Source organism: Montipora capricornis, chromosome 2, assembly GCF_036669925.1.
Source record: "Montipora capricornis isolate CH-2021 chromosome 2, ASM3666992v2, whole genome shotgun sequence".
Taxonomy (NCBI): domain Eukaryota; kingdom Metazoa; phylum Cnidaria; class Anthozoa; order Scleractinia; family Acroporidae; genus Montipora; species Montipora capricornis.
In genome coordinates, this window is record NC_090884.1 from 25,842,779 (window position 1) to 25,855,278 (window position 12,500).

A 12,500-nucleotide genomic window follows, 5' to 3' on the forward strand; every position below is an offset into this window, starting at 1 on the left:
CATCGAAACAAAACTTATCATCCACAGTCATTCCAAACGATATAATTGATTTTTGCACTGGTAAAGAAAACGCATGATCTGTGTATCCTATTATCATATCCTGGTGCTTGGTGGGATTTACGAGTATGCCGTACTCCTTCTGTCTTAACGAGGTACACCTATTCCTCATCAATTTGTATGCAACGTAGTTAGTGTCTGTTCGATCCTTTATAAATCGTTTCCACAACCTGTTTTTATTTCGAATGCTTATCCTCCATTCCTCGGTCATAAATGCAATTGATTACCTCTCATTTGAAACTGTTTAATCGGGAAATGGTCAATAAGGACTTTGTTATAAAATGACTCAAATGCAAAACGTTTGTCACCAGTATCGTCAAATACCTCCATTATGTGAAAAGGTGCCATATGTAAATCATTCAAAAACATCTCTTTTTGTAATTTTCAACCTTCTAAAGCAAATTTTCGAGACTGCAAACGGGGTACTGAAGCTCGGAGGACCGCACAAATTAAAGAGTGGTCACTGATCTGAACATCAACAACTCCAGTTTTCAAAATCCTCCCGGAATAAGATCAAGAAGATGGCAATGAATATGTACAAGTACAAGGGAGGGTTACGTTTTTGCAAACGTTGGCCGTGTAGCCCTTATATTTCAACAGACTTAACTATTATAGGGTGATGTGATGGGCCCAGTTCCATTAGTGGGGCTAACGCTCACATGCTTCATATGGCTTGAAAACTAGCACTTCACATCTTCCTATAATAATTAAGTTTGTTGAAATATAAGTGCTATACGGCCAACGTTGGTAAAACTTGTACATATTCACTACCGTGGCATTGACATCTTAAATTCCCACGACCTGCTCCCGGCTGACCTTGTAGCTCAGTCGGTAGAGCAGCGGTGATCTAACCCGAAGATCGTGGGTTCAAATCCCACGCTTGTCAGAGCTTTTCTCTGTCCTTGTGTGGGCCCATTTCCATTAGTACGGCTAACGCTCACATGGTTCATAGGGGTAGAAAACTAGCACATGTCAGTTTGATGGATGGAAACTAGTGTTGACCACTTCCACATCACCTTGCAAATAGTAGCGTGATACTGGTCACATTGGCATACATGGAGGGGTGGACGTACGGACGGACGGTATTTCTCGCATTATTACCATATTTTCTTTACTATGGTGCTCCGCGCGTTCCGCTAAAAATGACACACACAAGCTTGCTTCCACAAAACGCAGTTTTATTATCCTCGAGAAAATGAAATGAACAGCAATGGATAAAGGCTGTTCACTGATTGTGATGGAGAACAGTATTCAAATGTTTGCCGAAGACTTGCCTTGGTCTCTTTGTTCAGTGCCGGCAGCCTGAGAGAGAAGGTGAAACTATTTCTTTTGCGCTTTAACAGAAGCGGATTAAAATACAGCTCAGGTGCGGTACATTTACATAACCTTCCCAACTACTTTTGTCTATGATTGTAGTTATTTATCATTAGACCATCAACAAAAGCCCTTCTCAAAGTATTACGCCAACCGGGTAACAGCGGAAATAAGTCTGAAGATAGGTACTGAAATCGCAGGTTTTTGTCTGAAATAGGGTAAAGGTTTCAGGCAGGAAGCGGACCGCTTGGTCAGTTATTATTTATTCAGAGGTACCCAAGGAAAAAATGTAAGCAGGACGGTTTGTATACTTTGGATAAAGGTGGATTGAATTGATATCAAGGTCGATATGAAGAGGGAAAAAACCGAAAGAAGGCAACGAAAACAAATCAAAACACGCCACAAAGGAACCCTCGAAAAAGGTTTTGTTGCGTGCTCAGCTTTTTCGTTTGTTTTGTAATGCTGAGTCCCATCTTTGCCGAAAACATTATAATGAAGCAAAATAAATAGGGTCCTTTAATTCGCTGAAACGAATACAGCACTCTTTACGGCAAAGATTGAAGACACTGGCTAAGATTTTAAATGAGGGCAATCGTTCAAGTCAAGTTTTGTAGAAAACTACTGGTTTGACGGTGTGCGGCACTTGACAAAAGGAGACAACATTTTGAGGTGTTCACAAAACCAACGACGCGACGCTACTGGTAACAAAATGTTCAAGCTCAGAGCAATTTCTCTCTTCAGCGTACAAAGTTGATAAAATGATGTTATGTGGGTTTTCCCTGCATCGCAATTATTTTTAAACATGCTTTCATAGTTGCAGCGCAGGCGTGTGTTAAACTTATCTAAACTTATCGCGGTCCATTAGCATTGCTTTTGTCGTTGCATGATAATTTGGGCCGCGACTGAACTTTTGAGAAGCCTTTTTTTACACTAAGCTTTGTCTAAGTAAGATCTCGTTAATTACGAAAGCATGTCCAAGTATTACGAAGTATCAAATGTTTTAGCTGTTCGATCTGTTGATGGACATAGAGAATATAGAGTGAGATGGAAGTTACCGTCACCGGCCCCCATGGGAAATTTTTCATTAACTTGCTTTTTCCGAATGTTCAAAATTCCCGCTAGTGCAACCATGGGAAATTTTGAATTTCCCTCGGCGTTTAGCATGCTAGTGAACCCACGTTCACACTAGATAACAATAACTTTTTTTATGAATTTAAGACGCATTTCTTGATAAGTTAGAAATTGGCAGGCTTAACTGATCGTACGGTAAAAATAATTGAAAACAAAACGTAAGTTTTAAATCAATTATAATTGAGGAGCTCCGCTTTTAGGATTGCTTAAATAGACATACGTTACCTCGGGGTTGGCCGTTTGCGTTATATATAAATTAATCAGTACATTTTATAAGGAAACTCTTTTTTTATATTGGCCTATAGCGGTCAATTGGAAAATGCTTTTTTTTGTTCATCACACAAAATTTCGAATTGACAAAACTCAGTGGGTTTTTTTGTTGAATAGAAGGCGGCCCCCAGACGAACACTTTTTGTTGCAATAATAGATTCTAAATAAGAACGAATGCCTGTCTCTGAATTGTACCAAGCCTACTCCTAAAAAGTTTTGTGACTGGTTTAGATTCTCAATAAAATGTACAATTCTGCTTCCTTTTTTATTCTGTTACACAGTTTTGAGTTTTTAAAGTTCCTCTGAAAAAAAAAAGTCATCGAATTAGTGTTTTTGATCTAATTGTGGATTATCGTTGTCCCATAATTCTATTTTTGAAACCCTTTTTTGGGTAGTTGCCAAAACGCGGGGACCGGGGACAGGGTCGGGTTTGGGGTGTCTTTTTTTCCCCAATCTTTTTGTTTCATTTTTTGTCGGTTAATTCTCGTGTATTGCTATTTTCGACTGACCGGCATCTGTCCTTCATTTATGGTAGAAAAAAAATACTGATAAAAATTAAGGAACCTACGGAACCTCAATTTTTTTTAGGAAATTAAAGGAAATTAAGGAACCTACGGAACCTCTGGGTAGAATTTAGTTTTCTGTGCAGCAAATGGACAATAGAATTACGAGACGCTGTTTTCATTGACTAAAAGCAATGTATTACACCCCTCTGAGCAATACATTTCACCTCCCTATGTGACGAAACAACTGCAACAATAACAAATGAACACAACCTCGAAGGAGAAGATTTCCGATAGCGAGAGACTTGAAACAGCCTCACGTCTTACAGAATTCAATGAAAATCGGAATTTAATTTCGTTTTCTGATTCAAAGCTCATGTTCCACGAGATGGCAGCTGACACAATGCGATGCAGCTAAAACTTGAATATGCTGGATTCATCCTTCTGAAAATGTTATAAATAAGATATTTACTCTAATCCTGCCTATTGACAACATAACGAAATCGCCAGTACAGAACTTCCAGCAGCGATATGTTATAATTGACCGAAATTTCTTAGTATCTTTCTGCCTCAGCTGTTCTTTGTACCAACATCATCCGCCGATGTCTATTTTTTACCCCGGGGGGTGGGCGACTCCCATATAAAATGGGGAGGGATGCTCGTCGAAAATTTTAAATTTTACCCCTAAAGGAGACCAATCTGGGCGTGGCCCAGGCTTTTAATGACCCCTAAAAGAAACCATATTAAAACACAGATAAATAAAAAAATACAGTGACTTTTAATGATGGCAAAGACATCATCTAATACTTTCACGTACGTAAAGAAATATAAAAGTGTAAATATACACTTGTATATTTCTTCCCGCGCAACCCCAAGGCTACATATGATTGCGTTTTGCCCAGAACACCCTAAGTGAGACCAAAATCCGAAATTTACATCCCTAAGCGAGACGACGAGGATCCCTCCCCTTTTTATATGAGAGCCCCCCCCCCCCCCCAACTCGGGTTTTCTACTTTGTTAGTTTCTTGTTCTTCTTGTTAGCTACCTAGAGCTGGAGGCCACCGGCCGCGTTATTCGCAACACTGTTAATTTGGAACCTTTGCAGCTGGATACCGGTTTGCACTTACCCATATTAATTACAAGAATAGTTTTTCACACGTTTTCTGTATTGCTACACTAGCGTTTCACCCGCCTTTGCCTCATCGGCTGGTTTCACTAGAAACCAGTTTATCTGATGTCATGCTACATTCTAGATCCCGCAAAAATAGACATAACGCCCACGGTATTTCCATTCTAAGAACCTGTTCCAAGACATACTACCCCTGTAGCTATGTCACCTGTTGAATTTATTTGCAATTGTAAACATTAAGGGGATTTTGACCGGTACATTATCCGCGTTGTTATGAATGAGTAACTGGCCGCAGAAATTTTCGTACTTAATTGGCAAATTAAAAAAATAGGCGCTCGAGGGGGTGCATGTGACTATTGCGGAGATGTACAAGGGAAAAAAAAGTAGAATATTCTGTTATGTGAATGGTGGTGGCTGAATTGTGGGAATTGATTCACCACAGCTTTCATATCGATTGTTTCCTGACCATTGAAAAATTTACGTTTCACTGCCACGCAACAAAAAAGTAAATTCGAAACGTTCGATGAAAAAGTCCAATAACTTGGAATGTTGCAGGAAACAAATTTAGAAACCACCTGTCCAATTCTCAGATCTGCAGCTCTGTCGTACATTGTTTCTGAGCTCTTTGTCGAAGCGTTTCACACAACTTGTGTAGGTGAATCAAAGTGGTCCAACATCTGGAATTCACTTTGCCATGACAGCGTTTACTTTTCGCTCATGATATAAAATACATATGTATAAACACACCTCTTAATGTACTTAAAAGGTTCAAACTGCTGAGTTTCTTAGGGATAGACATTTTCTTCAATCAAATAGCTTGGTATCATGGTGTCACGTAAGCTGCGTAAGGTGACAATTAGGAACTTCAAAATATTCTACTTTCGAAACAAAAGACGTCATGGAACTGAAAACTTAGAAAAAGATTTATTTCTCGGGCATCTTCAACCTCCTATAGATAGCAATTAAGAAGACCTTGCTGATTTGATGATTTCACTGTGAAATCATCTATAATTTGACAATTACGTGCTACTTTAAAGCTTTGTTTATCTCGAAAACGGGCTCAATGGTCCCACAAATGTTTTTCCTTTAAGGGCTTTTGCGTTCCTTCAACAGCTTCATTAAACGCGTAAACGGTCTCAGTTGCTCGGTTAGAAACAAAATACGAAAGCTACGAGAAGTAACTGTTGTAAGAATTAAAAACTCACCTCAAATCACAGAACCGTATTATTCACCAGATCATCATCTGCGAACACGGGGCACCCGAACATTTCATTCGTCCTCGCGAACTATCGGCAAATTATCGTACTGTTTGCTCGAACCTTGGTACTCCTTTTATGCAGATTGGCTCCGAAGTGTATTCTATTGTTACATAGTCATTTTCGGAAAAACTAACACACGATGGCAATAGTGACTACGCGTATGCGCAGTAGTCACAAAAACTACCTCTTTCAAAATGTATCACCCTCAATCTCGTCATCAGAGCCTTGGATAGACCCAAGGTTTTGGGTAACTCTATCCAGGAGAACATGCGCCGTAGCCTTCTCGTAGCTAAAATTGGCTATTTGAACCTTACGGCGTCTGCTCACTCCTCGTGCTAACATGAATGCACCAATTAGAGACGCTTTTGATTGTTCTTCACGAAAACCAATGAGAAGACCGTTTGTTTCAGGGGTTCCCCAGAGCTCTTCTCCCCCTCAGTCAAGAGAAGAGCAAACAAGCAAATGAGAAATTTGCGTGACGACCATGGTGGAACTGTGACTATGTTTTGTTTCGTTTTAATTGTATTGCGGAGAAGGTTTTTACGAAGTAAACATTAAAATGAGGTTTTAAGGACGGTGCCTACTAATTCAAAGGTATTTTTGCGCGGTTTTATGAATATGCAGGAAAAGTAGATCTCAAAAAGTGTTATTAAAATTCAAAAAGAAAATTGGGGGTAACCATGCATTTTTCAAAGATAATTAATCAACAATATTAGCAAAAAGCTTTAAACTACAATGCAATAAATGGCTTTCCTTTCCAAATTCAAGCTTAATTATCTCTCAAAAATGAATGGATACCCCAAATTTTCTTTTTGGATACCAAGAGCCCTTGCTAAGTTCTGCTTTCTCCGCATAAATCTAAACCGCGCAAAAATATCGCTGCATTAGTAAGCACTACCGATAGGAAATCCGAATGTCTCGAGATGCGCAGAACGTATGCGCAATAACAATAGTACGCACCGTCCTTAAAATGTGGAGCTAAGCGAGTCTTCAGCGTCTCTAGGAGTTAGCGTATATTCCCCACAAAAACTCCAATTTCAGTCGGAAATTCTCTTAATTTCGAAAAACAAACTAAGAGCTTCGGGTCTTTTTTACTAATTTCCGCCATAAATGAAGGGAAGATGCTAAACATAAAAAAAATTGACACCCGACCCCGACCCCCACCCCAGCCCGGGCCTCGCGTTTTAGGTACTACCCTAGTTTTTAGTAACAACCACGTATTTTACAATCTCTTCAGTTTCTGCAACAATTTTTTTCTGTGCCCCCGTCTCTACTCGATTCTTTAAGTTGTCGTACAAAAGTCACTGTAAAATCTTTCTTCGTACAAACGTTTATACAGTCCTGGTTAGATAGGATTTGCCATGTTTCCCGTGTCCTATGAAATTTTGAAGATCTGCTGACGTAGCAGCTAATTTAATATGTCTATTTTCGTTAACAGCTGGTGGACAATGTTCGTTCACTTGGTACTTTCAATTGTTGGCATACCAGAATTCAATAAGATGGATTTTTCCATGGATACACTTTCAGACACCGTTTTGCTGGTGAAATACGCCATATTTCTTGTACTGGGAATAATTCTTCTTAAGAATATGCTGATATCCGTTCTGGGTCACACATATCAACAAACGCAGGTGATAGTTCAGTAATTAGTGTACGTGAGATTTGTACAGACATCGAAGACAAAAACAATACACAAAAGAAATCCGCAGTTTTCAAGAACATACCTTTGGCAAAAGAAAGAGCAAGAGGCCCACAAAATTTAACGGAAATGGGCAAATTTGACCCAAAAAAATAATAAAAGTAACAATGTATAAGAATTTACCAAACTTGGGCAAGAGAGGACCGGTAGTTCCGAGGATTTGCAATTGGCAGCATTCCTGACAAAACTGTGAGTGGCTGTGATTTCTCGGTTACAAGGCGCCTGATCGAAACACCCAACTAGTAACAGCTAATTCAACTTTAATTGCTGGAAGTGGAAGCTCCTTGTAACTTATAGCGGTTTCTTTAACCTTTTTTAATTAGTTGTTTTTGGTTGAAGGGAAATTAAGCGCCCATTGTGCTGTCCAACAATTAATTGTTTTTTAGGGCTTAAAGAGACAATTGCTTACTGAGGAAAATTGCATTTTATGTTTTACTCTTTGAAGGACAACTCAGCCCAGGAGTGGGCGTATAAAAGAGCACTTACAACTGAGACATACAACGACTATGATCCAATACCAGTTCCCCTCAATATAATTTACTTCCTTGGAGAGTGCATAAAGTGCATGTACAACAAGATCAAAAGGTGCACAGAGGAAAGCCCTCAAAGCTGTCAGGTAAAGTTCTTAAAGTCGGGGTTTCAGTCCTTGCAGAAGTTTCACAGGAATATTACACCATTGCACTGGAAAAATTATAACAACAGCAAGAAGCCAGTGCTATATAGAAAGGCGCGAGGTAAAGCATTTGCAACCAGACAATATAACAAATGATAGCTGCCAAACACCTTAGCGAAAACACAGTCTTTTCTGTCCATCTTTTAACACCGATTTAATTGCCCCAAGACTTTGCGCTCCAGTCCTCAGTCTAAATATTTGTTTGCAAACAAGTTTGTTTCCAATTAGATCGTAGTACCTTACATCCCATGAAATGACCAATTCTGAAGTTTGTTACGATGCCAATCGCATGGTTACTCTGATTACCGCTTATAATTGCTTCTACTTATTTTTACGAGAAATTTATGGTCGGGATAATGTTTTCCTCAATTACAAGTAAGACACAACCTTTACAGGTGCCGCGTTCGCAACTACGCTAAGCTCACTCGTGAGAGATACTATCAGCACTCAATTGCAAAGATAAAATTCGAATCCCCATGCGGCCATTTAATATCAGATTCTTCTATTTCTCCTGGAGTGAGGTCATATCGTTGCTATCATGTCATTTTCAGTCTCTGGTTTCCATCGAGGCCAGGATTCACTTCGTGCATATTTTAAAACTTAGCAGCACTTCTTCGAACAAGTTGGAGGGTCTCCCCGGGGTTTTAGGGAAGAAGGGAACATTGCTAATTTGAACTGGGTACCTGGGAAGAAAGATAAAATATCTATGAGGGAACAGGGGACCATAAACCATTTACGAATCGATCAAAAAACTGAGAACAAATTTGGAGGTAATTTCGGTTAACAAGAGAACACAAACATATTTTTGAAAAGAGACGAGGGAACAAGGATTCCCCTCTCCCCTTAGGAGGCAGTGAAGTTGGAACATCTAACATTTTCAGAGAAGGAGCTAGAATTAATTGCAAACGTACGGTGCTTTTAACATGTTTAAAGGGACATCTATTTCTCTCTTTTTTTTAAATCTTGATTTTGTCCGCTCACATTTTTTTCCGGCCGCTGTACTTTTTTTTGCTGTTCATTTTTTCTGCCTCACAATTTGTTATTTTTATTTGCCGCTCACTTTTTTTTTTTGAACAGCCGTAAAAAATGGTGAGCAGCGGGAAAAAACGGGTGTCGTGAAAACAAAGACCCTTAAAACCCCTAAGACCCTAAGACTCGAAAACGAAGGAAGTAACCGTGGCAAAACCCTCAATTTGGCTGACCCTAGGCCTAACTCGGCCTAAAAGTTGGTGTTTTGGCCTATAGGGTTAGCCAAATTGAGGGTTTGGGGTTACTTTCTTCGTTTTCGAATCTTAGGGTCTTATGGCTCCCTAGAGGTCCTAGGGCTCTTAGGGGTCTTTGTTTGCAAGACACTCGAAAAAAAAGGAGCAGCACAAAAAAAAAAAAAGGAAAAAATGGGCAGCGAAACAATAAAACAAAAACAAAAAAACAGAAAAAAAAATTAGAGTGAGCGGCGAAAGAAAAAGTGAGCTGGAGGAAAAAATGAGCGGCGAAAAACAAGTGGGCGGCAGAAGAAAAATCTCTTTTTTAAATAAAGATTTGAAAAAAGAGAAGAGACAGTTGTCTCTTACGAAAAAGGAGAGAAGAAATAGATCTAGATGTCCCTTTATAAGCACCGTGTAAATGTGTCATTGCAGCAACAGTTGTCTCTTCATGACCTTTCCTTTTTGTTGTACACTTCGAGAAGTGATCACCATGCAGGGAATCGTTACAGATCATGATATCAGTTATTGGCGAGAGGACAAACAGAAATACCTCTTTACTGGCGCAAGTTATTATGATTCAAACCTTCCACAAGAAGCCTGATTGAAAAACTGAAATACAAGATTCCTTGCAATTCTGCTTTTATGTAATTAGTAATACATCCGTGTTCCCTGTTATTTATTCAGTTCAAAGTGCCTGAATTTTCTCTTCCAACTTTTTATTTCTTTAGGATTTCATCGACAACACTATCAAAACACTCGAAACGGAATACTTTGCAAAATACAAAGATTCGTTTCCTCTCACTGGTAAGTAAGTAAATAAGAAGTTAGAACGATGGACGTCTCCAAGGTTTATGACATGCTCGGGCCCGTCAAAACTTCGCAAAAATCATGATATGATAATTTAACAGAGCATGCAATACCTTTGCAAAATTACCTCGGTCCTTTGATCACAAAAACATTATCTTATTCATGTAAGCCTTTCTAGGTTTTAAACCAATTCACAGCAAGCCTGAAAAATAAGCAAAGAGACCAACATAACAAAAAACATCGGTCGCTATCAGCACTTTCTAGGCTTTATTGTATTCAGGTATAATTCTCGTAGGTATGTTGGCCTTTTCATCCTGTCGTTTTCCATAGGTGAGAAGAAACTTGATAGAATACTGGATGAAACACAGAGTAGCAGACAAATGACAACGCAGATTATCTGGTCCAGCTTCAAATCCCAGGAAAATGACCACAGAATTTATCTTCGTGGAGCAAAGGTAAACATCATGACTTGTCCATCACCCTTCTTAACTCAAAACATTACTTCGTTTTTGTTTGGCTTAATTCTTCCATTCCCCCAACCCCGACCGAATTTTTGCTATTATTGAACGAATGACGTTAATCACGCAACAATACGAAAGTTAACACACGGAATGATGATGATATAACACTTCAAATCTCTTGAGCTGCTTCTGCTTCAGCAGATTGCACAATGTTTAAATACAGAACGCTTTTGTTACTGATTTAAACTGGGCCAGAGGCGTTTCGTACTTCAGGATCGAATACACTTTTTGTTCTCTTACAGTGAATTTAAGTATAAGAAACACACAGAAAAGTAATAAAATACATACTTTCTCGTGGCAAATATTTTAGTTTAAGACAGGTTTAAATCTCGAGTCAGTGAAATGCCCACTTCTAAGCTCCATAAAAAACCTCATCATGTCAACTTGAAATTCAGAGAATTTTTTCTTAAATCAATTTTCAATTTTCTGCAGCTAGATTGCTAGGTGATTTAAAAAAACACGTCTCTCTGAATCTGACAAGATGTGGTTTCTTTGGAGTTGTTTGGCAAAGATGGTGAATACGATTGCTTCAGGAAATTTCTCTGGATTTGACTGGTTCAATGGCCTTCGTAAAAGGAGAAAAAAGTTCAGAGAGAATTTGATTGGTTTAGAGAAGTGATTGGGTGAATTTCTGTAAATTTGACTGGTTCAGAGAAGCCACTGGGAGAAAAAAAGTAAAGAAAAAAATTGACAGGTCTGGTAACTACTTGTCTCAACAAACAAATGCATTAAGTAAGAATGTTTATTAATTATGTTGTACGATGTTTCCTCACCATTTTCTTTTCGAGGCATGGTCATTTGAATCCGACGTCATTCATGTAGAAAGTCACCTGATGTCATGTAAATGCCGTGAGCCTTGCCGACTGAAAGAAAAGTGTTACCACGGGGCGATGTACCATTTGCAGCTTTCTCCTAGTTTTCCTCATTTTGAGGTGAGAACGTAGAAGTGTTTTACCAATAAAGTAAAACCAAAATTTGCCGAGCAGGCGTATTATCCGCTGCTATTGTTGCTGTTTTGTTTTTTTCGCGCGGCACCAAAACAATTTTGATTCACTCCGCTGAGACTGTTCCAATTATTTTCAACTCGAGGCCCGTTTACGAAACCCATTGTCTCTTACCAATGTGACTGCTGTGTAAAAAAGGTAGAAAAATAGTCAAATTAGTATTCAAAATCGTTCTGATAAATCAACCATGATATATTGTAATACTAGGAGTAATGATTCCGTGTGATGCCGGCTCTCTGGCATTCTGAGAGCGCGTTAGACCACTCAGCCACGGTGACGAAGTACTGATATTGCGATGAGAGCAAACGTGTAGTTTGGAGTCCTTTCCGTCCGCGATGATTGACACAGTATTAAACCTCACATCTCAAAGTATTTGATAAAGTGGACAGATGATTTTTCTTTGAGGACGGCAAGCTTTACTTCTAGATCTTGCTTCGTTCTTGTGTTCCACTGTGAACATTATTTTTCATAGAAAGAATACTCCAATCGACCTGTTTCTTGCGAACCAGTTCGTTCAGTCGTTCCGACGTAGAAAGAAGATAAGAAAATAGCCTTCAACGGCCAAACAAAATAAAAAATGAAATCAAGTCTAAACAAAATTAACTATCGTCCTCACGGGGACTTCGCAGCAGTCCCCCATCCAAGTACTGGTCACTTCGTTCTAAGTCAGTGTGTTCCAAGTTACATCAGATCGTTCATAAAATAGTCAGATCGTTCCAAGATACCGTCAGTTCGTTCCACAAAATAGTCAACTTTCAAGACCGAATTCATTTGAATAAGCGTACTTTATAACCGTGGGAGATCGATTTGAAGTTCGGATTGATCGATCTGCGGAAACTTGGAATGTGTTCTCGTGTGACGATGTTGTGCACTTAGAGCGTGAAATTAATCTAATAGTTGCAATAACTTTTACCACTGGAAATACAAA

The 12,500-nt window shown here is 39.0% G+C and overlaps 1 protein-coding gene across 1 annotated transcript in view; it reads left to right on the forward strand.

The window, feature by feature from the left end:
- The window catches only part of LOC138037881 (short transient receptor potential channel 7-like), a 108,920-nt gene that overhangs the window by 77,929 nt on the left and 18,491 nt on the right, over positions 1 to 12,500 (forward strand). Inside the window, exons 9-13 of the mRNA XM_068883735.1 lie at positions 7,102 to 7,294; positions 7,808 to 7,978; positions 9,969 to 10,044; positions 10,378 to 10,502; positions 11,357 to 11,500. Of these exons, the coding sequence (XP_068739836.1) occupies positions 7,102 to 7,294; positions 7,808 to 7,978; positions 9,969 to 10,044; positions 10,378 to 10,502; positions 11,357 to 11,500 (709 nt within the window). The remainder of the gene's footprint in view (positions 1 to 7,101; positions 7,295 to 7,807; positions 7,979 to 9,968; positions 10,045 to 10,377; positions 10,503 to 11,356; positions 11,501 to 12,500) is intronic.